Source organism: Electrophorus electricus, chromosome 17, assembly GCF_013358815.1.
Source record: "Electrophorus electricus isolate fEleEle1 chromosome 17, fEleEle1.pri, whole genome shotgun sequence".
Taxonomy (NCBI): Eukaryota; Metazoa; Chordata; class Actinopteri; order Gymnotiformes; family Gymnotidae; genus Electrophorus; species Electrophorus electricus.
The window spans coordinates 15,641,856-15,669,111 of NC_049551.1; the positions used below are offsets into that span (position 1 = coordinate 15,641,856).

The 27,256-nt window shown below is 46.0% G+C and overlaps 1 protein-coding gene across 6 annotated transcripts in view; it reads left to right on the top strand.

Moving 5' to 3' along the window:
- Positions 1–3,076: 3,076 nt before the first annotated feature.
- Positions 3,077–27,256, top strand: part of pdlim5b (PDZ and LIM domain 5b) — a 44,829-nt gene continuing 20,649 nt past the window's right edge. For 4 of the 6 annotated variants that reach the window (XM_035535373.1, XM_027003453.2, XM_027003457.2 and 1 more), the window contains exons 1-3: positions 3,077–3,178; positions 8,359–8,551; positions 22,479–22,630. In XM_035535373.1, the coding sequence (XP_035391266.1) occupies positions 8,453–8,551; positions 22,479–22,630 (251 nt within the window). In that variant the 5' untranslated portion in view covers positions 3,077–3,178; positions 8,359–8,452. Of the gene's footprint in view, positions 3,179–7,820; positions 7,922–8,010; positions 8,036–8,358; positions 8,552–22,478; positions 22,631–27,256 lie in introns of those variants that run through there. The other 2 variants (XM_035535374.1, XM_035535375.1) reach the window with 2 other exon arrangements.

A 27,256-nucleotide genomic window follows, 5' to 3' on the forward strand; every position in this document is an offset into this window, starting at 1 on the left:
GTCTTTGTACATTGCAAAACAGCGGACATGGCGGCTGTTATACAAGCAGATCCCTGCGATTCTCAGGCATTGAACGGTTTTAGTTAACACTTCACACCAGCATGAAAGCTTTGCAGGTCAACTTTAACCCACGACAAAGACTCCAGATCATCCGTCCAAGGAGATCTCACTTTACAGCACACCTTCTAGAAAATCACCTGACACATCTGTCTTTTTAATCGTTGTTACTTAACATTTGAATTTTCTATTGTTCCCATTTCCATTGATTTTGTCATTTCTAATTCCCATCTCATATTCTTTTACGATCCTGATTTGATTGCTATCTTTATTTACTATTCACACGTGCTGGTTTTTATCTGTGTCCCAGAACACACGGCCTTCTGCCGCCCCTTGGTTTGAAGTACTTTCTGGAAAGTTGGGTTCATCTGATACATTCGCTACGACCCTGTAAGTATTCTGGATGTCTTTTTGGTGCAATTTCTTGCAACTAGCTCAACTTTATACTAAATTACGGGTGTTGGTATTTAGCTTTCCGCACTGCTGTAATATCAGTCGGAGTAAATGCCCTATAGAATAAGGTGATGGTGTGTGTGATTTCCCCCTGCTGTTGTTTTTTATTCGACCACTGGATGGCGCCACCTCCCCACTCCAGGGGTCGTGGAGTGGGGCTGAAACAGCCTAGCCAACATAAATCCCCTGGCAGATCATATCCCAAAAATGACACCAGCCCCAATGTGCTAGCTGTAAGCATTTAGGTTGGATTTAGAAAATAATCTTTAAAACTAAGACATATGTTGGTTAGTTAATAAATGTGTTTGGTGCAACAAAATATTTAACAAAATACAAAATCTAGTATATTTTAGCCTACTCACTCAAAGGAAAAAATGACATCAGCATTTAGTGACGAAGGCGAGGGCGCCGCACTAAGGAGCAGTTTCATCCGACCTGCGTGCTTCTCGCATGCCGTCATTGGGTCTTAAATAGAATTAATTGCTAGAAAGTAGTGCAGAACCTTTTTAAAGTGGGTGAATAACCAGCGTACAGTTACCGAATGCTCATAGACATCCACGAGGGCACCCAGGATGTGTTTGGCTGCAGCTCATGCTTGTTGCTACCTGCAAGCTAATGGCGACCTTGCAGGAACAAAGATAACACTACAGTACAGTACACTACACACTACAGTACACTACAGCACACTACACTACACACTACAGTACACTACAGTACACTACACTACACACTACAGTACAGCACACTACACACTACAGTACACTACAGCACACTACACAGTACAGTACAGTACAGTACAGTACACTACAGTACAATGCACTACACACTACACTACAGTACAGTACACTACACTACACACTACAGCACACTACACTACACACTACAGTACACTACACTACACACTACAGTACAGCACACTACACACTACAGTACACTACAGCACACTACACAGTACAGTACAGTACAGTACACTACAGTACAATGCACTACACACTACACTACAGTACAGTGCACTACACACTACAGTACACTACAGCACACTACACAGTACAGTACAGTACAGTACAGTACACTACAGTACAATGCACTACACACTACACTACAGTACAGTACACTACACACTACAGTACACTACAGCACACTACACTACACACTACAGTACACTACAGCACACTACACAGTACAGTACAGTACAGTACACTACAGTACAATGCACTACACACTACACTACAGTACAGTACACTACACACTACAGTACACTACACTACAGCACACTACACAGTACAGTACAGCACAGTACACTACACACTACAGTACAGTAAAGTACAGTACAGTACAATGCACTACACACTACACACTACACTACAGTACAGTGCACTACAGTACACGACACAATACAGTACAGTACACTACACACTACAGTACACTACACACTACAGTACACTACACAGTACACTACACAGTACAGTACACTACACAGTGCAGTACAGTACACTACAGTACAGTGCACTACACACTACAGTACACTACACAGTACAGTACACTACACAGTATAGTACACTACAGTACAGTGCACTACACACTACAGTACACTACAGTACAGTACACTACACACTACAGTACACTACACCACACTACTACAATCGCAAAGGTATTTTCAGCCTTTGAGATTTGTGAAAACCTCAACACAATTACGCACCTACACTGGTTTGCATGAGACATTCTGTTATGTCAGAACATGGCTAAATACATTTAGAGATAAATGAACTTATTAAAAATATTAAATTAACATTTTTCCTCTTCTAGGTGACACCACCATCTTAGAACAGTCTTTTTTAGTCTGCAATTTTTGTAGGTCCGGTTTGACGCTCGACAGGCATTTAAAATATGTCAAACATTTTTACAACTAGTTTTTATATATATATATATATATATATATATATATATATATATATATATATATATATATATATATATATATATATATAGTTTTCTTTATCTTTCTTTTTATACTTTAGATTTAATCAACGTTAACAGTTTGTGTAAATGAGAGACGGTGGAAGGATATGCGATGCGATATTTTTCCTGTTATGATATGGTTACGCCTTTCTCAGAATATATATTTCTCAGAAATAGTGCTGCAGACTGGCAGCGCTTTATTTTCACTGACTCAATCCAAAGATCAGAGACCAGAGATCAGGCTACTTCATGAAAGTCTCTACACTCCTGAAAAATAAGACATCCTCTTAATTTAAAAAAATCACTATTGGCAATATTTCACCACAACCTAATGCATTCCATTTTATTCCCCGAGACTGTCTGAAAATGTTGAATTCAGTGTTTGGCTGAGGGTCACCAACCTAAACGATGCGAACGGCCCGCTGTCGGCTCTAAAGCTTCCCAGCGCAACAGGTGGAGTCTTTTGGGGGTTTTGCGACTTTTTTTTGCTGTTGCGAAAACTTGAATTAAATCGCACGTGTTGATCGGTACGTTTGCCCAGACGTGGGGGAGGATGATTTTGCCCCTCTGCCCCCGGCTCCTCCGCGGAGGAGGCGGAAGTCGCAGCGTCACTCGCTTACGACGCGTTCTGACGTCACAGTTCCCCTTACAGCGCACGAGCAGCGTTCGAGGCGCACGAGCAGCGGCCGCTGGGTTCTCGCCTTTGACGGTAAGTTTCACAGAAACTCCTACTGGAAACGAGGAACAAAAACGAATATTTAAGTGGTTTAAATTGCTCCGGTAGCCGAAGTTGTTCGTGCTTTTATCCAGCGGAGGACATCTGCGAGGAGAAGTTGGTGACACATCTCAGGACAGCCTTAAACAGAGCGTTTGTGCCGGTCGACGGATATTAAAATACGTGTGAAGGCTTGACAACTAGTTCCAATGTGTTTTTGCGGTCGTAAAGTCAAATCCGTTTTCATGCTTCGACGCGTTTGGCGTTTTAACAGGCTACAGGCGGCTGGTGCGCAGAAAACGAAGCTTTAAAGCACGTTAATTCTTCAGGAGGTTTGAAGTGAGGTGTGTGAGGGTGTGACGGGACACCGGGGACCTGAGGCCAGTGTCCCGCTTTACAACCGCTTTAGAAGACCTTTAACGTTGAAAGGTTACCCACATTTAATATCTGTTTGTATAAAAGTGCAGTCTCACATTCAAAGGGCAACAGTTCAGTCAGTAGATGGCTTAGTAATGCGTCAGGTCTAAAGGGCTGTTTTATTGTTGTAGAATAATTGTACGAAAAGAGCAATTGATGCGATTTGGGGAAGGATTAGAGAGGAAAAAAATATCTGCGACTCGGTTTCTGTTGGCTGTGTGTTTGGTTGGCCAGTTTGTTGCCAGTCACGAGCTGAGTCTGCAGCACAGCTGGAAAAGTCCGGCAGCTTTCAAAGTCATTTTTGTGGTTGCTGAAAACCTGGCAAGGCAGTGACCTAAACTAAATCTGCTACTATTTTCCTACTTACTCTATCAGATTTATAATGAGATTGCAATGTGGGTGGGTGGCGGGGGCTCATGCGTATGTAATCACAGGGTATTTAGAGAGGTGGTATTTGTAGGCTAGGTCAGGGCTGTCTGTAAACCCAGGTGTTGCACCAAATCTCCTTTATGTGGCAGACCCATTAAAGCAGGTGTGGCACGGCACACACCCAGCAGGGACTCTGGCTCAGTGTCAGGTGAGGAGATAAAATTGCAGGTGCTTCTTGCCAAGGGGTCGGAGATAAGCTCCTGGATGCTTGAGTTATTCCAGTGCTGGCTTGATGGTGAGCCTCGGGCCATTGGGCAAGTTGAGTTAGTCTGGACCGTCTGCAAATGAAACAGTCTTCCGAAGGCAACAGAATATTCACCAAATATTACACTTTGTCACAATAATGTGTCAGATGTCTAAAAAAAAATGGAAAGTGCTGTTCCCAACAAGGAGATACCGATGAGATCTCTCTGTTTCAGTATTACAAAGCACTTCTTTTTTTTTCATTTTTTAACACGTTTTAAAAGCTTTAAAAGTTGATTTGGAAGTAGTCTCCTTGTCCTGACAGACTTTGACTGAAGTACATGTAAAAATAGGTTTTTGGGGTCAGCAGAATAGTTTCATTGTGCAGAGGTCGTGTGTGGTCACTTGTGGAGGCCAGAGCTTGGTAAACATTAAACAGTGAGATGATTACTCATGACGCTGAATGTCCAGTCAGGGCCTCCTTCTGCACCTTTCATAGGAATTCATGAGCAGATGCGAAAAGGTCCGGTAGATCCTCAAGCCTTCGCTTACGGAGACTGGGCCTTCCTGTAATTTGCATTATTTTTTAACACAGTAGTACGTGTAATTACGTAATTCCAGCAGCTTCCCAGATCCTGCATGCTGGCGCGCCGTAACCTGCTATTTTTGGCCGATTTGAGTTCTTGGCTTTGTCGTTAGTCCAGAGCACCGGGGGTGGGGTTGTGTATTATTACCATTCCCAGGCCAGTTCCATTCATCCCAAAAGAAATGCGGCCCTTGTTCCCTGTAGACCTCGGCATGGGTGAGTTCGGCTCCGGTGAGACCAGGTTTTCCAGGGTGTTCTTTGGCATCGTGTCTACTCTTGGGAAAAGCTGGCTGTAACTGGCAGAAGGGTGCAGATGCCACACTGTTATGTCATTTATGTTCATGGAGACGAACGTGTGAAGAGATCTGTTTTGCATTTCGTCAGTTTCACCCGTGCTCATGACAAAACGAGAGCACAGGAGACTAGGAGATGGTGGTCTAGGCACAGATGGAAGGTCTTGTAGAGTAGTTTAATCCAAAGTCTCTAAACTACACCTATTGCATTGCAGGAAATTACCAGAGAATGAGATGAATTCTAACTCTTCTGCATCTAATATACTGAACTAATGTTTGTCACCTGTCACTTTGTTCTTGTTTCCAATTATTTCTACACATACATTGTTTTAAAATATTATTATTATTTTTAACTTGAGCCACGTTCCCAAGAATATAACTCTGGTCACGTTTCAGCATGGGCTTTGGTCCCTATTGTGGCGATACGGTAAGCCACTTAACTTCTCTCATTTGTAAACTGCACGTGGTCCTTGGAGAGACTCAGTGGAGCTCTGATCTGAGCTTAGTGTGTCTCCGTGTCACTCTGACGTAGCTTTCAGGGCAGCAACACTCCTAATCTCGATTGAAGAGAGTAACAGAAACCAGATTGGTCAATTAGTCAGTTTCCATAAACCTGTGCTGGTGTTGTTTTATATGATGCTGAATGGCTACCTGCTTTGGAAAACTGCTTCATTCGTTTTGCATTTACGGTACTGAACGGGTCCTCAGAATGAGTTCACTGTGAAGCAACCCCACCCTTAACAGGAAGAGCTGTGACAAAGGAAGCCACTGTAAGAGGAACCAGGGTCTCTTAGAGACCACAAGGTCATATCACGATCACCTGATGAGACAAAAAGAACAATCATCGGGAAAAATTAATGAAAAAAGATTCTTCTAGATTTGTATGTTCACACACTTTGAACACGCAGCACTGCTTTACTGAAGTTCTATATAACATTAAACGCAGAATAAACATGAGATGTTAATTAGTGTCGAATGACTTGCTTATCTGCCTCATTCTTGCCTGGTCTTAGCTTGGGCTTGAAGCTGCATAGTGTTTTAGAGCCCCAAGATTGGTCATTCACTACATTTAGCTGACCTCTGACCTTTTCCGAGGCACGGATGCCAGTGCTGTCTTTTGTTCTGAGCACAGGCTGCTTGTCAGAGGAACTTCTGCAACACCCCCCCTCCCCCCTAAAAAGAGTGACGTGTAGTGGAAAATGTGCAGTCAGGCAGACACGGCGCACAGTAAACATACCTGAGCATAACACTGCACTTAAATTAGCGCTGGGCAGGATACCAAATTTAGAGATAGAGTTGGCGTCTTTAAAACATTGTTAAGGAAAATTCATGGTATTGAGAACATGAGCTCAAAGGTTGAGGTGAGTGAACAACAGTAAGGAGAGGAAGAGGGTTGAGGTGATCCATATATATATATATAATATATAATGAGAGAGACAGAGAGAGAGAGAGACAGAGAGAGAGAGAGAGACAGGGAGAGAGAGAGAGAGACAGAGAGAGAGAGAGAGACAGGGAGGGAGAGAGATACAGGGAGAGAGAGATACAGGGAGGGAGAGAGAGAGAGACAGGGAGAGAGAGATACAGGGAGGGAGAGAGAGAGAGACAGGGAGAGAGAGAGAGGGAGAGAGAGAGACAGGGAGAGAGAGAGGGAGAGAGAGAGACAGGGAGAGAGAGAGAGGGAGAGAGAGAGACAGGGAGAGAGAGACAGGGAGAGAGAGAGAGAGAGACAGACAGACAGACAGACAGAGAGGGAGAGAGAGAGAGACAGGGAGGGAGAGAGAGACAGGGAGAGAGACAGGGAGGGAGAGAGAGAGAGAGAGAGACAGGGAGAGAGAGAGAGAGAGAGGGAGGGAGAGAGACAGGGAGAGAGGGAGGGAGACAGACAGGGAGAGAGAGAGAGAGAGACAGGGAGGGAAAGAGACAGGGAGAGAGGGAGAGAGAGACAGGGAGAGAGGGAGAGAGAGACGGAGAGAGGGAGAGACAGGGAGAGAGAGAGACGAAGGGAGAGAGAGACAGACAGACAGAGAGGGAGAGAGAGACAGGGAGGGAGAGAGACAGACAGGGAGGGAGAGAGGGAGAGAGAGAGACAGGGAGGGAGAGAAGGGTTAAATGTTAATGTTCCGGGGGAAGGGGGGGGGTGACTTTCTTTCTTTGTTATTGTTAGAAAATATTTTGGACTGTTGTATGAGATGACATTATGTGGGTGCTAAGCCTCAGTAGCTGAACTGTAAAACTGATCTCGTATCAGTTTAAACTGCGCAGCCCTACAGCTAATTCTGGTTTTCTGGATACTAATCCTACCGTGTCCAAAGAAGCCCAGCTCAGTTCGGATCAGTTTGGACTTCTTTTGAATCTCTTTTACTGGGAATGTGTCTTACTAGATGGCCAGAGGGGTTGAACATTATTGATCCCGCAGAAAATTGCAGGGTAATGTCCGCCCTTTGTCACAAACTTGCCCTCCAACAAACGGACGGAGCGCTGGTCCACTTGAGGAGGAAGGGATGAGGGTGGCGTTAACTCGGGCCTAAAGTCATCACTGTTGCCACTGTGGAACATTCTTTCTCAAGCTCTCAGTCTCTAATCCTGCCTTTTAGAACGTTTATGTTTGGACTACGCTGGATTCCCACGGGGTTTCACCTCGACGACAGCCTTGCTCCGAATGGCTCTTAAAACACTTGTGTGCATGCATTCACCACTCACCAGCATGATATAAATAGGCATTGCTCCACAGGGCTGGTAGTAATTATAGGCTGCGCAGGGACCCCATTCCCAAGTAATTTTTAAATTTTGTTTCAGTGCCTATCTTGTTGGTATTTGTCTTGTCAAAGGGTCAGTTATTGATTTATTTATTTTTTTGTGTGTGTGTGTTACTCTTACTCACATTAGATTTGGTTTTACTGGCTTGCTGTCCTGGTTACGTTTATTTCGAGGAGGACTATTGTAGTGAGTACAGCTGTTTTGTAGTTCAGAGCTCCACGTCATTCTTAAACTTTTCGAGCAAAAGAATGTCTGTCTGAATGTTGCCGTTCACTCCAAGGATACACAGGACATCGTCCAAAACTCACACGTCAGCCCTCCCCGCAGGCTGATATGGATGAGGGGGCGCTGAGCTGTCCAGCTGACTTCTGTGCATCACGTCGCGTTTGTGCACTCGGACTGCGTTTTGCTGTTGCTTGAGAATGAACGAACAGGACAAATGACCTCGTCACAGGTCTCCGCTGCCATGGCGATGCACTGAAACTGAACTCTATGCTCTTGTTCCACAGGCTGCCAGTCAGACTTTTGGAGGTGCTTGGTCTCTCACACGCACGCACGCTCACAAGCACACAGAGACAAACCCCAGCCGTGCCAGAGACGACCATGAGCAGCAATTACAGCGTGTCCCTGAATGGACCCTCTCCATGGGGCTTCAGACTGCAGGGGGGTAAAGACTTCTGCACGCCCCTCACCATCTCCAGAGTGAGTATCTGCTCTGACTACTGGAGTCTAAGTGGGTCTCAGCTGTACCCAGGGCCATTTGTTTGGGAGTGTTCAGTTTAATATTTACGCCACCTAAACCAGCTTTATCTATTATAAGCACACACACACACACACACACACACACACACACACACACACTCAACATCTATTATTGTTGAAGTGCAGGAATTGCAGACATGCTACCTATGCTTTTTGGTTGCTGGGTGTTGATAGAGACACTACCACAGATCTTACTCTGCAGCTCATGCTCACTAAAACCAGTGTGGCCTCTCTCTCTCTCTCTTTCTCTCTCTTTATCTTCTCCCTCATTCCATTTTTATCTCCAATATCCACTCTCTAAGTGCAGTGTGAGCCTGTTCTCAGAAAAGTGATACTGAGGTACATTTGTCATTTTGGGAACTCCTCCAGGTGCTACATGGAAGGACTATAAAAAGCTTCAGGGTGTTCTTTTGCTGCTAAGTCAAACTTGACTTAAGGGTTTTCATGTCTTTTGAATGTAGAGCCAAACATTGTTATAAAGGTGAGGGCTTGTGTCAGGAAGGTCTCCATGTCTTTATGTCTATTTGTCAGTGTAATGTCCATGGTCATGGGAAACGGGGCACATCAAAGTCAAGACAGGGCCCGAGCATGCCTTGGTTCCTTTACACCATAACGTGGATTTATTTTGGCTTTAAAACCATTTCCTGAAAACGTCACCTTGGGACAGCCTAAATGAACTCAGGCCATCTGGCCAGTTCTGCTCCTGTAAGTGACTCTTATTCTTAGCGTCCATAAACAGCAGATGGAACGTCCCCTGTTAGCAGCCCTAAAGCCTTCCCGCGCTTGGCTCTGCCGCCGCTACTCCATGGGATTCTGGGACGGATCCGTCTGCGGAGATGCCGAGAGGCCAGCTTGGAGGATCGTCTATCCGGGAGCCCTGCAGCCGTGAATTCAGACGCTGCACTGGCCCAGGAAGAGCGCAGTGCTGACGGACAGCTGCAGTTGCAGCGTTTCGAGGGTGCAGGTGGCGTGGGAGGATCTCTCTCGGCCTGCGTGAACCTCCTCCTGCGTTTTAGTCGGTAATGTGAGACCTGCCTAACATTCATTGATGGAAATATAAGATGTGGGATGAGTTGGAGGCAGAGAGAGACATATTTGTTTGCTGAAGTGTATATGGAACAATGTCCACACAGCACCTGGGACTGGTGGGTGATTTGAAGCTTTAGGCAGTTATGCATGGACGGTCCACCTAGTTTGACCTACTTTTGCTATCTCCTTCATCCTCAGGACAGGCGTGTTTTCACTGTAGGTAAAATGCCAACAGATGCACCACACCCACTGGCTCCTGTAGTCTCGGCTATAGGCCTTTTATGGGAACGGTGTGTCTGTTTACTAGGCAAGGTGTGAAACCAGGGCCTGCCCTTGCATACCTTGTCAATGTGCCGACACACTTTGAGAAGAAACCGCACGCATCGTTGTGGTTGCGATGTACAAACCTCTCCCAGTGTTTCACTTCAGCACCATTCCACAACCACTCTCATTCACAGGAGATCAGCAGGTTATCTGGTGACACAGACCTCCTGAACATTTTTTTTTCTGGCTAGGGCTTTAAATGGGCTTCCACCTTATGCTCGGACACGTGAGATGCACCGCGCGTGTGGATAGAAAACGAGCCGTGTGCCGACGTGGTGGGGGAAACGTGCACTACTATTACTGTGTGGTTCAGCACGCAGATGCCATGACTGAACACGGGCGTGTGGAACCATGTGGGCAGGGCTATGATGCACTTATTTATGCGCAAGGGCATCACCGCAGCACAGCCCTATGGGAGATAATGGACCTTCCTGTCAGAGAAAGTTATTTATGGTCTCCAGGCAGCCGACTCGGGGGAGAGATGGGGAGGCGCTGATGCTGACGCTCGTTGGGAATGCGATCCTTTGTGGAAAACCATAAAGAAACGGAATAAGCTGCTGTTGTATTTTTGCTGCATGTTCTGAATGCCTTATAAGGTCTGGCAGTCCGAGTATTTTGCCTTGGGGGAGAATTGAGCTCACGTTCCTTTTTGATTCAGACGGGAGGGTTCCTCTTCTACAGAACACACCTGAGCCGTTCCTTTGGCCTTCATTCCCCACCGTGGTGTTGAAATGCCTGTATTCCCAGGATGTTGGATGAGTGGAGCCACTCCCCAAGTATGTTGAGCCCTGAAGCTCCAAACACACCGAACAACTGTCATGCCAGACAAGAGATGGCGTTCACTCTCTGATTAGTGGGCATGTAATACCTTGTGTAGTACTGCGACATTTGGGCAATTTGTTTTTGACAGATTGCGTTGATCTCAGCTCAGAGAGAAATGTTACTGTGAGCTTGGACAGCATCTTCACAACCAGGGTGTATGGAACAGGTTCTACATATGAAAACAAATAATGTGTTTACAGGAGGGGTGTATTTGAAACTGAATCAACCACACTCTGTGGCTTTGGCTTTTTTTTTTTTTTTTTGTGCCCCAGAGGGTTATGCATGTTACACATGACGAGAGCAAGAGTGTGTGTGTGTGTGTGTGTGTGTGTGTGTGTGTGTGTGTGTGAGTGCGTTTGAGTGTGATTTATTGCCTTACTTGGCCAACATGACAACAGTGTGGGGACATGAACCATGAAAACCTGAGCGTGTAAACGCATGTGAATGTAGCTTAATCAGAGCTATCTGAATTGCGTGAAGCAGGTGCCCCAGAGCTTCCTTACAGAGTTGAGTCAGGCAGTGTAACGGTCGAGCTGTCTAAGTGCTGCTTCGTTCTCGATTAATTTTCAGAAGTGGTTTTCAGGGCCTGCTGCTAACTTCCTCTCCCCTCTGGCTGTGGCCTGAGTGCAACTCACCTCAGCCCACTGCCTCTGTCCCACCTCCCCGGCCTGCCTTGACACATTAACCCAGGCCCTTCCTCGACCTCCGAGCCTGGGAGCAGGTCTGAGGCAGAGCGAGCCATCTTAAGTCCTAGAACGCGCAGAGTTACAGAGCTTCCTTAGTTTCCTGAGCCTGGAAGTCAGGCCTGAATTGGTAGGAAATGGGCAGGTTGCTGGATGTCTCTGACTGAGAGGAAGTGGTTGACGTGTTTTGATTGGGAGAGGGTGATGCTTAAGCTCCAGACAGCTTTATATACAATATTCCTAGGAAATGGCAAGTGAAGGGAAATTTAGATATCAGGCATCTTTCAGCCCTACAGTATGGTGAAGATTGGCAGGTGATTTCAAACCCTATGGTAAAACATTACAAATAAGGTAAATAATAAGTCATAATACAACACATCTCCTTGATATATACACGCACACAAGAATTCAGAACTCTAAAATGCCAGATAAACGCGTGTCTCGGTTTGGCTCCTCCCGTCCATAGTGTTCCAGAATCTTCTGTGCTCCGTTGCCATGGATGCCCCGACTGTGGCAGTAGAGGTCACATGCGCTCCAGTCTTGCGAATTACTGCTCCATCACTAATCTTCAGACTGTTTCCAGTAATAACGAGGAGAGCAGAGTGAGCAGACCATGACCCCTACGGGGAGATGGGAGACTCGAGGGAACGCGTCTGCGCTCCTCAGTGGTCACTACCCCGCCGTAGCTGTTTCCATAATTCATTGAAGGTCTCATCTATCAGCATAATTTTGTTTTTCCGAAATCTCTGTTCTTCATTCTCAGACATGCCAGTAATGCTCTATTCTGAGAGCCCTTTGTCTGAGTACATTTATTTCTGTATTTCGAGCAGCACAGAGCTTCTGGTTCAGGTTTCCCTAACTTGGTGTGCTCTCTCTCTCTCTCTCTCTCTCTCTCTCTCTCTCTCTCTCTCTCTCTCTCTCTCTCTCTCTCTCTCACAGTGTTTGCTCGCACATGACTGTGAGTTCTTTGGCCTGTTCCCGCCAAAAACGCAAGATTTGTTGTTTCAGGTCCTCAACCCGAGTTGTCAAAACATTTTAAATCTTGAGAAGAGTAAGGAACAGATGTTACTCCACTGTAACCTACAGGCTATAGCACACTACTGTCTTACGCTGTCCTGTAACTGTCTCACTGCGTAGAACTTTCTCTAAAAATGACCTCACGTTTCTGCTGGTTCATTTTAAACCACATACCCTAATACAGGGCTTGAACGTAAACCTGTATGTACTGCGCTTCACTGCTGAAACCTCTTTGCAAACAGACCCTGATGAGAATAACTGACAAAATCGAAGGTTCAAATTTAATCACAACACAAGTTTGGAAGACTTTTCACTTGGCATGATTTGCCATAATTAGCTGAATCCATTTTTGCTGTTATGATTAATTGGACTGAAAAAGATTCTGGCTGATTTTTGTTTAAATAAATTGGCTAATTTGAATAAAATAAATTGTAATTGGGTTAAGTAGGGAATCAGATCCTTCTTGTGCTCATTTTGTTGTTTTGAGATGATGGTGGACTTTGTGTTGCCATGCAATTGAAACAACATACATAATGTGTATTTTTATAATGAACTTTCTGTAATTTTCTAAAATTAATTTTTTTTCCTTCTGTCATTTCCCTATTTTCTTTGACCTCATTCACCTGGGCGTGTCCGAGCTTTAGTAATCGACTAGCGTGTTGTCATGGTCTCTTTCTCAACAGACTTTATCTGGTCAGGGCTTGCCTTTTGTCTGCAGGGAGGAATTTAACTTGGATTCCAGGAATGTTGTGAAACACACAACAAAAGTGGGACCTCGGCCTGCAGTGTCAGAACGCATGAGCATAAAGTTGCTGACCCGTGTGCTGCAGGTTCTAGCCTGTGTGGGGCAGGATGAATGGCCGGGGGTTGATTTTAATTAGGTTTGTTGTTGTTGTTTTCTTTTGCCGTCGTCCACATGTCCCAGCTGAGAGCTGTGCTCTGGTGGTGATTAGCAGAGGAAGGAACCGTTAGGGTGCGTGTCTTCTAGTCTAATCCCAGGCACAGGTGGGGTGCTTTTTCTTCTTCCCCCTTTCAAGACCACTCAGTAGCGCTTTTGTAGGCCCTTTATTATAGCTGCAGCTGATGAAAAGCTCTTTTAATACCTGCGTAACTCATTTGTTTATTTGTAGTGGTTGCCTGGAGTTTCCCCGTCTTTTAGCGAGTCCAGGGTCACTCCATTGTGGTTGCCTTTACTGATGCCCCCCGATTCCTCCAGCATTCTCTTCAGCCCACGCAGGCTGCTAAAATTAGCACGCATTTGTTCAGCACGGGTATCAGATGTCCAGCTGAGGTCTTTACCCCCTCACCCTCTCTTACCCCCACCTCCTTTCTTAATCTACCTCTCCTTAGGGCTGGAATGCTTTTGTACTGTTTGCCTGTGTGATTGGATTTCACACACGATGAGTGTATGTTTGCATGTTGCGTGAGTCTGAGGTGTTCGCTGGGGCGGAATCCATTCAGGGCAATAATACTTTACCTAAGCTGGTGGCTTTAAAAGAACATCGAGAAGTCTGAGGAAAGGCGTCCTGTAGGTGGTGAGTCATATCAGTTTTAGAAATCTTATGTAATCTCTATGCCCTGAAGTGTTCTGTAAAAGTGTAATATTTCTGTTTAACACAGTGGAAGTCATAGTTGTTGCTATGTGATGTATGGAAATCTCTGTCATCCAAGGTCTGTATTTTAGGAGCACGGTGGCCCTATGCCTTGGGTACTGCCCTGAGCCGACTTTAAGCCTGTTTCAATTAGTAGGCCAGGATCGGCATGTGTAAGGGAGCGTGATGTCAGCACAGGCGGCACAACTTGGTGAATGACTCCAATTCCAGTATATTCCCAGCAAAGGTTTTAGTGCAACTTGCAGCACGTAAAAGTCCTGTGGCTTTAGCATTGTGCAGTGGGGGACCTCCCCCACAAGTGCAGCAGTATTTCAAGGTGCTCTTTTAACTTCTCTTTCACATGGCTTTTAAAAGGGCAAAGTACTTTAGGGTTAATTATTTGGTGCAACATGGTGAAACTTCAGTGGATATTTTCAGTTCTGCATGATCCCTGACGACTCAGCAGTCCTGCCTGGCCTGCCCCTGCAGACTAAGTAACTATGTGGGATCCTGTTTGATTCAACAGTAAAGTTATTATGGTCCATTAAAGTTGCCTAAAGTAAGGTGATTTATTTTTTTGTGTCACATAAGCGTCCTAATTAAGCATACATATTAAGCTCTTGTGAGTACTCATATTGTATAGACTAGGTGGTAATAATGTGGCAAAAGAATGTGTTTCAAGGGCAAAAACTGATGGTTGGGTTTCCCACAAAAATGTAAAATGTGAATTATTCAATCGTCCAAAGGTTTTTTTTATTTAATTTTTTTTAAAAAAGGCAAGGTTTTGAAAAAGGGGCCAAGAGCTAGCTTGCTTGAAACAGTTTGTCATTTCTGGTGGTAGAGACTTCCAGAAAATTCCCTGGCTTGCCATCTGCGGTAATTGGTTGACTGGAAGTCACACTAATTCGAATACCCAAGGTGATGCGCTAAGGCTCATCAAGGCCTACAGCCAGCTGAAAGTCTGTGAAATATTCTAAAGCACCATCACTATTGAATATTCCATGAGAGATGGATCAGATAGATCGGATAGCTAGCAGATGTAGTCTTCTGGGCAGACCAACGTAACATGGACGTCTTTTGTGTTTATTTGAGAAGTCAGTGCAAATGGATCTCGGCCTGGATGTCTCCACTAAGATATGATTTGTGCAGTTCTGGTGATGAGACCCGTGCTGTGTCCAGTTTTCACGGATCCATGTGAACAAGCCGGTGATTCATGACACGGATTGGCAGTAAAGCAGGGCAGGCTGTAAAAATGTCCAAGTTGTTCTGATGCATGATTTAAAGAGTGATGGTTTTGTGGTTGTGGTATTGTAAAATTTGTGTGCCAGACACTAGGCTCTGACAGTACAGTACAGCTTACTCACCTACACAGGTACTCTCTCTCTCTCTCTCTCTCTCACTAACATACACACACACATACACAATTTTGCTAATTTTAGCTAATTTTGCTCATCATTTAAAAGAAAAATTCTTTGAAAATCTGTTGGCGCTTCTGACCTCCTCATCTGAGAGTCTCAGAAACCAAGAAAAGTCTGATGAAGGAGGCAAAGTGCAGGTCAAGCCCTTTGCGTGGCATTGATTGTGCTCCAGTCAGCGTTCCTGTGAACCCAGCGCCTCTTTGGTCAGGTCAGGGAACAATAGAGAGATCTCTGTGAACGTCGGCTTCAGCTTTTTTTGGTAATTCCCTAGAACATAATTACTACATCAGCAATGAATAAGATCTTACTTGTAGCACTTTGTTTGTCATCTGGCCAAATGTTTTGCATCTAAAGAGCAATTATTTTGATACTTAATAAAGGATGTAATTAAACATTTTGAGAACAAGAGAAGTTCCCTTCATGACTCAGTACTCCTCTCTGTTCACCAACAGGTCAGTGCCTCAGCTCTTTACTTAATCCTGTAATAACCTAAATACACACAAAGAGTGCTAGAAACATTCCAGCACAAGGCAAGCAATTAAATGAGCTTGAAATCGGGCAAGTCTGTACACCCACACAGTGCTTCGAGCAGGGACCAGCTCATCTGGCTTCAATCTGCCAGTGGCACAAGCACAGAATAAAAGCACGTCCATTTCTCCTACTGCCTCCCTGCTCCGCTCCAATGTGTTCCCTTCACTCTACTTCTCACTTTGTTTTTGTTTTGTGGAAAAATGCCGTTTGGCATTGGCCGAGTGGCCAAGAAGACCGATTGGGTGGCAGGGCATCAGCAGGAATGATGGCTGGGATCTAAACTGGGCCGAGCACGTTATTTCAGCTCTCCTGTAGACTGGGTCGAGAACAGTCGTTTAAGAGTGAGCTCAAGACGGCTGTTGGAGAGAGTGCATGTCCTGGTGGGCTTCACACGTTGGCGCTACAGAAGGACTGGGGAATGGCGTCATTTTCTGACCTCTTTCTGATGTCATCTGGGTGGTGATTACAAGAGCAGCGTCATGTTGGCTATAAATTAAAGAAAAGCTTGTTTCCCGTGACTGATCAGTTGCAGTGTCTCTGTCTCTCTCTCTCTCTCTCTCGCGCGGACACACACGTACATAGCATGTACACACAAATGTTTGTAGTAGTGTCATTGGTCGTCATTAATTACGACACTACATGGTGATCACATGGTTGGTTGATCTCAGTGGCTCTGAGCGCAGGGACTGCTCGGTGTGCATCGGGCTCAGTACATTTAGAGCCGGTCTTTGGCTTTCTTCGCCTTGTGGAATGCTCTGTTTTGTTTGTGTTGCTATGGAAATTGACTTTAGAGTTGCTTCTCAGGGCCCATGTGTTTTCACCACTCTAAGTGAAATTATCACAGGCAAGGAATACAGGAGACGCCATCCACGCCAAACCCAACCAAGGGGACTGGCTCAGGGGGAGATGCATGTGCTTGAGGGGGTCTTTTACTTGGGTCTTTCTGTCCACGAAACCAACACTTGTCTCTTCCACTCTGCTTCTCTCTCTGCTTGGCAGATCCATCTGGAGCACACCTGGCCCGTGTGGCCTGTACTTCAGTCTTGGCTGATGATTGTGGGCCAGAGCAAAATCCCCAATCGCAAAAACAATCATTTTCAGTCTTGGTTGGCTCTTTTAGAAATAGCAGCCTACTGAGCTTCCTCTGAGTTTCTACAACATTCAGTGAAGGCGATGACAGAAAATGATGCCCAGTGAAAGTAAATATTTACTAATCTTTCAGCACTATTTATTGACTGATTGATTAATCCCAGGCTTAAATTCCGTAATGTTGCAAGACCCATGTACCACATATGAGATGTGTATATCAGCAGCGTTGAGCATGAACTAGTTCAACCGGGCTAGCTCGGGACGGTCTCAGGGAGACCGCTGGGTGTTTGACTCTGCGCCATATATGGAGCCCTGAGGCATGTACAGCTGGTATCGGAGCATTTTTACAAGCATTTATAATCGGCTTCCTGTGACTAGACGCTGAAAGCCGTGATGCTGAATGAGTTTGCGTGACTCACTCTCTTAGTTACCATGGATTGGCTGCTGAGGGAGTCTCGTCACCCTCAAAAGGGTGGGGAAAAACCTCCGCCATTTGCCGTCCTGGGGGCGTAGCGTAGCGTAGCCTAGCCCGCTCACCTGTTTGACATTACAATAGTGACAAAATGGTTGTTATGCTGTATTAAACATTGACCTTTTTTCTTCCGTTTTTCCCTAATAATAAAAGCTCCGAGCATGATGCATTGCCATGCAGTCGTCTTTATTTGATGTGATTTATTATTCTGTTCAAACCTTAATCCAACTGTGGTATCAGTTTATCAGTAGCAGGAGCTGTGCTTAGCCATCAAAGTCTGTATTACTGACCAAAAGGGAATCAGAAAAGCTACAGAGCAGTCCGTCACGTTTAGTCAACTCACTATTACTGATCGCATCCCTCAACATTTTCACTTTTTGTTGATTTGGCATATGCTTTTCTTATAAACACCCATCTGTGTAGATGATTATTCTGTAATGGAGTTACATAAGCACCAAAACATAATACACTTGAATGTACAGTACATCCTAAGATATTACACACTGCAAGCAGTACCTGGAATGCAACAGAAAATGTGTCATATTTAGACAACAGACATTAACACGCCTGCAAAGATATAAACAGAGTTTTTGGCGTGCAGTCAGCCCTCTGTGGTTTGTGGAGACTGGATAATTCCATAATGCTACCGGCATTTATTATAGACCACGTTAATGGGGAAATTTCATTTTCCTTTCATTTTGGTTCGTGTGTGGCTAGCAATGTTAATCGAGGAAGACCAAGCAGAAGGAGCTGGCGGCAGGCCATGCTGGAATCGAGCCTTCAGTTTGGTGTCTCCACTTGACAAAACATCGCAGTTTTTGCTTTGTTTATTGGTATGCTGTAATTTATTATAATTATTCAATTATTCTGTCATTACATTGTGTAGTGTAGAAGCGGCTCTCTAGTAGAGGTTAAACTGTTTGTGAACCTTTTCCCACAGTAGCTCAAGTGACTCTCAGTCCCCTCATAACTATCCCTCTTTTGGTTCGTTGTTTTAAATGTGATGCTAATCTTAATAAGTGAGACGTCTGTTGAGCCTTAGTTTTAGGTTGGCCATTGCTTTAAGAGTGAGATTGCAGATGTAGTTCCTGTATTCTAACCTGGCACTAGCTCGGTGCGTTTGGGCCCCAGTCTGCAACTTCATGATTGACAAAGAGGATCCATCCAGAATGCCGTTTTTCCTCACCGTTCCGCATTGCCGCTGAGGCGCAGTGTGTGGCTCCGTCTAGTTTTGGGGGCGGCACATGGGTTGTGACCTCTTCAGGCAGCTATAAAAGGAGAAAGACTCCGACCAAGTGGAACAACCGTCCATTAACATTTACTGCCTTGCACGAAAGCAGCGTGCGTAGGAACACACCCCTCTGTCACTACGGACTGGATTGTGCGGTTAGCGTCTCCGAGTGGTGAAGAGAAGGGGAAAAAAAGAATAGAAGTGTAGGATCCCATCCGTTTGGCCATGTGGTGTACTTTCAGCTGCCAAATACGTGTAATGAGAGGCATACGGTTGGCTTTATCCCAGGCCAAACAAAGAATATTTGTCTCCATTCCACTTTTGTGGTGGAACAAACTACAGTTAAAGTGCTTCATTTACACACCACAGTTGGATGAGAGAGACAGATCTGAACTTGAAATGGAAAATTTTATTGCATAGAACTTGCGGAGCAGTTAATATATTAAGTTTTATATGAAAACTTGTTGAAAACAAACCCAGCATGTTATGTCTTGTAAGGTCTAATTTTTGGCATTAGGATTGTTAAAACCAAGCAATGGGTATGTTGGGGAACATTGCATATCTTGGGCTATTTAATTATGTGTTTGTGGAGATGTATATTTTTTCTGAGACAGAGCTTGTTTGTTACATTTATAAAAAAGGAGAGACATAGGTGGGAATCTTTTCTGTGTGTGTGTGTGTGTGTGTGTAAAAGTAAAGCATTTGTCTGACTTTATGCAGAAGACGTCTGTGGGTCGTCTGTGCCGCAGGGTCTCCAGGGCCCATTGGCTTCCGCTCCACCTTTTTACGCTCTGTTGTCCCAGCTAGACTCATGAGTCGTAACATCTGAGCAGAGGTGAGTGAGTAACTGCTGTCACTCATGAATCGCTTCTGCAGCAGATTTGTGGTCAGCAGCTGTGAATATATAGTATTTACTCCGCTCCCTACCCACACCTTACCTCTGCGTAACGAGTTGGTAAAGCACTTTTTTACAGCAAGGCTCGTCCGGGGTTCCTCTGTCTGCTGCGTGCCTCACTTGGAACGTTTACAACGCTCTCCCTGGACGCTAGCATCCCTCTGGTCGACCGGGTCGTTGCAGTGTAAACCACGACGTGTTTCCGATGGAGACAGCGGAAACCTGTCCCGCATGCACTATATATAGTGTGCTGTCCACTGGTTGTACCAAGGTTCAGAGAGATTGCTTTTGTTAGACACCAACTCTACCTCCCCCACTGTTTGCACTGCTGAATTGGCATCAAACGGAGGCTGATTCATTAGTCCAGCTCTGATAATGGAATTGTTTGTTTGCGTGCGTGCATGTGTGTTCCTCAACTGTCCTTTTGTTGTCTCTTTGGTGGTGACTGGGCCCTTACATTTCCTTTTATAGTGAAGGAAAATTGTGTTATTCATGGTGGCGTTTTCGTAGCCTGACCTGTGTGTCAGGGTCGTGGGACGACACCTCTCTTCCTCTCGGTGTTCTCCCTCTGGGGAGGAGGTCAGTGCAGAGCTGCTTGTCCTTTTGTTCCTTCACAGAGCTGGCGAGCATTTTATCTCTCTCCTACAGAGGCTGTGCAGTCAAGAGCTTCTTCTGAGCGGAGAAGAACCAACTGCACCCCAGTTTATTAGTTCTGTTTTAATCCAGCTTGTCGGCAAGCATTCTCTCCAGTTACGAGTGTACACTTTGAACAAAACAGGGTTTTGTTACAAGCTTGTCACAGTCTTTGAAACCGCAATTTTTACTGTAAGGAGAGGTGATAAAATGTTATTTCTTCCTTCTTATTTGAGTGTAATGGAAAACCCGAGTGTTAGTCACAGGAACCTTTCATGCTTTGGTTAAGTGAACGGCGCCTTTAAGTGACTTAAGCTCAGCCAAGCGCAGCGTTTCCAAAAAAGCCTCAACATCCTCGTTAATTTTATAGGCGGAAGTTCAAGGCAGTACCTGAGTGGTACCCGTCTCCGTCTCCGTCTGATGGGGCAGGCGGGCGAACGTGCTGGGGGAGAGGAGCCCTGACTAACTCACTGGAACACCTGGAGCTGAGTCACCCGCCCTGGCATGTCTAGAGGCCGTCAGCAATACGCACATGCCATTTAATATATAAAAACGAAATTGCTGATCTGAGATCAGTTTTTGGAGGGTCTGGGATTTGGCTGGCGGGAGCTGGCCATCAGTCAGCACTCTAAACTAGAGTGATGCAGTCAGGCTGCTTGTAATAGACAGATGATGGGATGCGCTAGGCCTGCTGTCAGGGAACATGCCATTCTGCAGGTTGCAGCAGTCGTGTTGGAGTTAAGAACAGCTGAGCGCTGTAAAGGGAGAAATGGCAGTTGTTTTTAGGGGTGTTTTACAGTGTGTGTGTGTGTGTGTGTGTGTGTGTGTGTGTATATATATATATATAGAAAGACAAAAAAACTAATATTCAGCCACATTTTTCCTCACTCATGACTCTTATTTTGGCATTCGGTCCTAAGATGCAGGTCTGGTCGTCCTTTCCCATCAGCCCAAATTAAGTTAATGGATTATAAAGAAGATATTTCTCAGGAAAATGCCACGTTCCTCTGGCGAAACTGAAGATAGTTGGTGCCTACTCAATGGCCTGGATCCAGGGAAGGACTAACCGAAGCTCTCTTTACACGTGCGGTTTCATACGAACCTCCTGGCGCTCGTTCCACAGCTCAGCACTGCTGCTGCTCTGGCACGTCTTTGGAGGCTTTCTCACTCTTCACTCGCCTCTTGACTTTTCGCCTCTCAGCAGTAGTACAGGCCTACAATAGTAGGCTTTAGCATGACACTATAGTCATCGCTATCCTGTACACACATTACGTGTCTACTCACCGTAGTTATGCTTTGGCAGTGGTTTTTCATTACACTGGGTATCTGCTGTTCATTGGCCCAGACAACAATGCACCCTTCCTCCATCAGTAAGGGGACGGAGGACCAGTCCTCCAGCAGAGCCTGATGGGCTGTTAGTCCTTCTTTGATAAAGCAGCCCCCTTTCCTGCTGCTGCATCTCACAGAGCCCAGTGCTGGGGTGCACAGCAGATTTAACGCGGCTAATAAATTACAGAGGCTCCCAGAGCTCTTTGGTACTGCCTCTCCACTGACATAAAGCTTCTCATCACAGGCCAGTCATGTCTCCATGTGTTCTGGGTATCAAAGGTGAGGCCAGCGACTCACATGAGTCAAAGGGACAACCAACCATTTTTCATGTGGTGAACTCCCCTTTTCCAGTGCCGTTCTATCCAGCATTGTCGTTAAAGGGCTGAGGCATGCTCCTGATACCATATAAGAGCTGGCTGTCGGGGGACTTTTTAGGGTATGTGTTACATGCCTGCCCTTGTTGTTACAGGGAGACCAGCATATTGTGGCGTCTGCGCAGGCATAACACTGCAGGAGCCGTTCGAAGCTATTTGGGCACAGACTGATGACTGATAAGAACCAAAAGCAACACAAGCCTAAGTGGTGCCTATTGAAAGCAGCACATTTTTACTACTTACACAAATCACTTGTCTGCTCCTTTCCACAACTCGGATGTGTGCCCGCATCCAGGTGACCTTCCAAGGAGCACTTTGGGAATACGGCAGCGATGGCATTTTGAAATATTTTGGAGGTAACGTCTGTCAGTGTGGTTCTCACTAGGACTGAGATTCCTCACCACGGCGCTCCAATTTGTTGTGTGCAGTTGACAGACGGCGGGAAGGCAGCCAAAGCGAAGATCGGCGTGGGGGATGTTGTGCTGTCTATCGATGGCATCGCCACGGACACCATGACTCACCTGGAGGCTCAGAACAAGATCAAAGCCTGCACTGGTAACTTGAGCCTCACCCTGCAGAGGTACGAATGCCACTCACACACGCAACCCCCACCCCACACACACACACACACACACACACACACACACACACACACACGAACACACATACATGTTCAATGTTCATTTCCAGTCATTCAAAAAAACAAACAAGCTAATTTTTGCACAATATGATTCAGAGTCATTGAAAAAAAGTCAGCCACCCCTTGGTTCTGTGTTTCCTCCTGGATCCTGTACCCAGAGCAGGATGGATCACCCCTTGGTTCTGTTTCCTCCTGGATCCTGTACCAAGCGGGATGGATGGATGCACACCTGCTCTGTATCAGTACAAGCCTACTGTCCCCCATATCAGATATGATCCATAATTGTGTGAATATAATGGCAGTGTGGCAGGCTATGGACGGGGCTCTTTGGTTAACAGGGTGTGTCTCACCAAGCCCCTCCCTCCGTCCCCAGCCATGCAGAGCGCAAGGCACGCACGGACCCACGGCTCCGTCTCCTTTCAGCCTGCTTTTAGTTACACTCATCAAATCTGTTTGCTTGTCCTCAAAGCCAATACAAGTGTTATCAGTTTCAGCTGCACTTGCAGCGTGGGAAGTTAGAATTTGTTCACATTTGTGGTTCCATAGAGGTTGGGGCAAAGTCTAACCAGGTTTAGTCCTGTGGCAGAATTCCTGCTTTTGGGTCATCTGTTTACGTCTTTTGTTCTTGAGCACGCATGCACAGCTGGACAGTAAAAAGGTGATTCCAAGTGCGCAGGGAGTCTGCCCAGAGGTATCGGCCATTTGTTTACGCAGACCAGCAGTGGATTAGATGGAAAAAAGAGGACCAGACCCTGACACAGAAGCTAAGACACGTCAGACAGCGCCTGGGTTTCAGATCCTGGAATTATGGCCTTTGGGGAAGGACACTGATAGTCAGAAGAACATTGTGCAACTGCTTTGGAATCTCTCATTAAAGGGTTTTTTTACACTGCATTTTTCATAGCCGTGCAGTGTTTGTCGAAGGATCTGCGAAAGCCATCAAACCCGACCCGCCATCAACCCCGGGATCCATTCAGCACGCCAGCTCCGTAGGATTCAATTACAGTCACGGTGCACTTCGAAGGTAGCTGGACTTGCTTCGGGGTCCCTGAGAGCTATTTTACATCCATTAGTGAAACAACAGAACGCGCCTGGCGCGCTGCTTCTGCAGAGCTGTCCGAGTTGTTATACGTAAGTCCTTAATAAATTGCCCCACTGCTGAGGGTGTGCATGCTAATGTACTGGTGAAACGTGACAACAACTGTTTCTAGCATGCACACGTACAGTACTTGCAAGTTTATGGTGTGAGCTTGCGATGGAAGTTAATATATCAATAATGACGAACTGGGCGTATAAATCATTTCTGTTCCTGTACTCCTCCTTTTCAGAGCTGCTTGTAGTCGAGAAGTTCTGGCAAATGTCAGATAAAGCTGGAGGCTCCTTATGCACTTGCACCGTCAGGGAGAACGCATTCTCTGCTACTGAAGCCTTGTTTGATCAACCTGTAAAAACTTTATTTAGTGGAAGGAATAGTAGCTTTTGTCTGCTCAAGGGAAACACAGAAGAGGCTCCGAGAGGCCGTGTAATGGAGTGTAGAACTGTGGCGCAGTAATCGCCTCTGCGCAGTAAATGTCGTGACACTTTTGACAAACATGTTGACGTGTTGAGGCTTTGCTGTTTTTCCAAGGGGCCTTGATCTTTAAGCTGAATGACACAGAGTTTGCAATTAGGCCTCGTCCCTTGTTTTAGTAATGATCTCCAAGCCAGGGACACTGTGGTCCCCCAAGAACCCAGCAACCCCACCCATCAGCTTGTAACACTTATTGTGTGGTTGTTTACTCCTGCCAGAGAGAACGCGAATAAAAGATGCCGTGTCCTGCTGAAATAACACAGGCCACAGCACAACCCCAGGAAAGTTTCCCTCACTAACGGGAAATGGATTGTGCAATTTTGTCTCCCCATTACCCCCCACCAACCAAAATTGGTTCCTCCTCTTTTTCATTTCAGCAGTACCGCCAGAGCCCATCGGACTCAGACCACACGCTCTTCCTTTTCCTGTTTTTTTTACGCTGGTTTCCAGCCCCTACTAAGGAGGCCCATGTTCAGACGCCTGCAGCCAAATGCTGCATGGGGTTTTTGGACAGAAGCGAGGTGCATGACCCTCGGGTCAGGGGTCGGTGCAAGACTGTACCGCACTTTGGACTGTACTGCACCTATGGCGGAGGTTGGCATGCTCAGTGTGGGAGGGCTGCATTCTGCTCCCAGCAGCCTGTGTATGTGGCGGGGACTTGCGCAGGTGGGAGTGAGGTGTTCCCACGGAAACCCATGACACTTGAAGCATATGGAAATGTAAGCCATAGTGTCTGAGGACTTTTTAAAAGGTACATGCAAAATTCTTCTCTCTACTGGTTTTCTCTACTGGCCCCCTTCCAGTAGGTTTTCTCTACTGGCCCCCTTCCAGTAGGTTTTTTCTACTGGCCCACTTCCAAGAAAACGTCCGCCTCAGAGTAAAGTCACAGTAACATCTGCAGCTGTGGTGTGAGCTTGCTCAGAGGCTCCCGACTGGATCTCAGGGGCCAGAAGTCTCCGTCCAGGCATGTCACACGGGCATTTAGGGGGCGGGCAGCACTGGGGTGAAGAGTGAGTGTGTTCAGGCACTGTTTGCAAGGGGGAGGAAAACCAGAACAGAGGCCACCTTCGACGCCCCACAGACGCCACAGTCCCTGCTCTGGACTCCCCTCCTCTCCTCTCCTCTCCTCTTACTGTTTTGTTTTCCTTATGGCTGGATTATGCTCACCCTGAGATTCTCTTCACTTAGCTGTTTTTTCTTTCGTTGTTTCGGGGAGGGATCGTCTGTACTGTGACTGACATTTTGCTGTGGAAGTCACTGCACGCTCAGCAGACCAAACTCCATCAAGGCAAGCAGACACACAAAATGTTTGTTTGGAGCTTGGAGTATGCTAGTTCAGCCCCCCCGCTTTAAAAACATTTTTGAAAAGTCCATTTATATGGATTCAAATTTGCACTGTATTTATGGTGTTCTCATATCTAGAGCTGTTCACTCGTGTAAATAAATTGAGATCAAGTGCTGTTGGTGTTTACACCAAAAATGACCCCCTCACACTCCACTGCCTCCAGCGTTATATAAGCTGTCAGCCACGCTGTGTAAATCCAAACTGTGTAATCATTCAATCCACTGACCCTGTCCCATCTCCAGGACAGGTACACTGGCCCGGGAGGCCAAGGCTTCACGTTAATAAACCAAGTTTATGAGGCGACAGTTGTTTGGTATCTGAGAAGCCATCCTCTTATGGCAGGACGCTGCCAACCAAATGCACAAAGACGAATGCCTTTGTGTCCGCATAACGGGAATAAATCATTTCTTGGTCTGTTTGATAACCAGCCTCTCCTAAGTACGGAAGCCCAGAAGTAAAAATAATCACTGTGCTGTGTTACGTAGGAGAGCTGCTTGAATGTTAGCAGGTCACTGCAGAAACACATCTGCTCTTTTAAAAGCTCCAGAGAGGGTCATGCCAACACCGTCCAGGCCAAGCAGTGAAGCTCCACCGGTCCTCTGACATCCACATTTTAGCATGTCAGTAGAACTTGGAAAGCTCCCGCTCGAGGCTGGACATCGTTCCGCTGTGGAACTTACATTATTCATATCGTCTTGGGTTTGCTCAGTCCTAACTTCCTCTCTCTGTCTCCACATTTTGTCAGCTTTCCAGGCGACGCACTGGAAGTAGAAGTGATATGCAAATGATCCAAATACGTTAATGCTAAAATAATTTCCCGTGTCCTCCTGCTCCCCCACCCTCCTTTACACAACCAGCTTTCCTCCCTGTGCCTTTAGACCCATCAGAAGATCAGTCAAATTACTGCCACAGCTGGTAAAGGACAGACTTCCTAAGTGGTCCTCATAACAGTCATTCACTGTCTCGTGGTCTCCCTTTGTCTTTTATCTGGGGGTATTTACGCAGCTCGACTCCCAGTCTAGTAATGCTTGTTTAAGACTCGTGTAATGCTCGCGTAATGGCTTGTAAATGAGCTCTGAAGCAAAGGGAGACCTCACGAGAATACAACACTGCTGCTTTAGCCCGCTTGTCCGAGCAAACACAGCGACGCTGAAAATGGACAAAGATCACCGCACTCTAAAGGCTACCTTTACTTCTGAAGCCATGCTTTCATTGGCTAGGCAGAGTGCGTCCTCTCTCTGGCTCCCATTGGCTAGGCAGAGTGCGTCCTCTCTCACACTCTCATTGGCTAGGCAGAGTGCGTCCTCACCTCACACTCTCATTGGCTAGGCAGAAATTGAAGTGCCGTGCTTTGCATCTTCTTTCCACTTTATTCTTTCATACTATTTTTAAAAATCTTCAGGCCAAAAGTTGTAATGTTCAACAACCACAAACCCCCTTTCCAGTGGACATTCCCATCTGTCCTCTGTTCAGCTGCACTGTCCATTGAAGAGTTCCAGGCTGCACACAAGGCCCGAGCTAGTGTGGGAGTCTTCCTCTGCAGCGTAAGACACGGTCCCCGAGTCCCTGCCTGCACGGTCTCTGTTCTGGTCCTGCTTGTCCGAACGGACATGCAGGCCTCTCGATGTGTGCAGGAAATCACGTGGCCGAA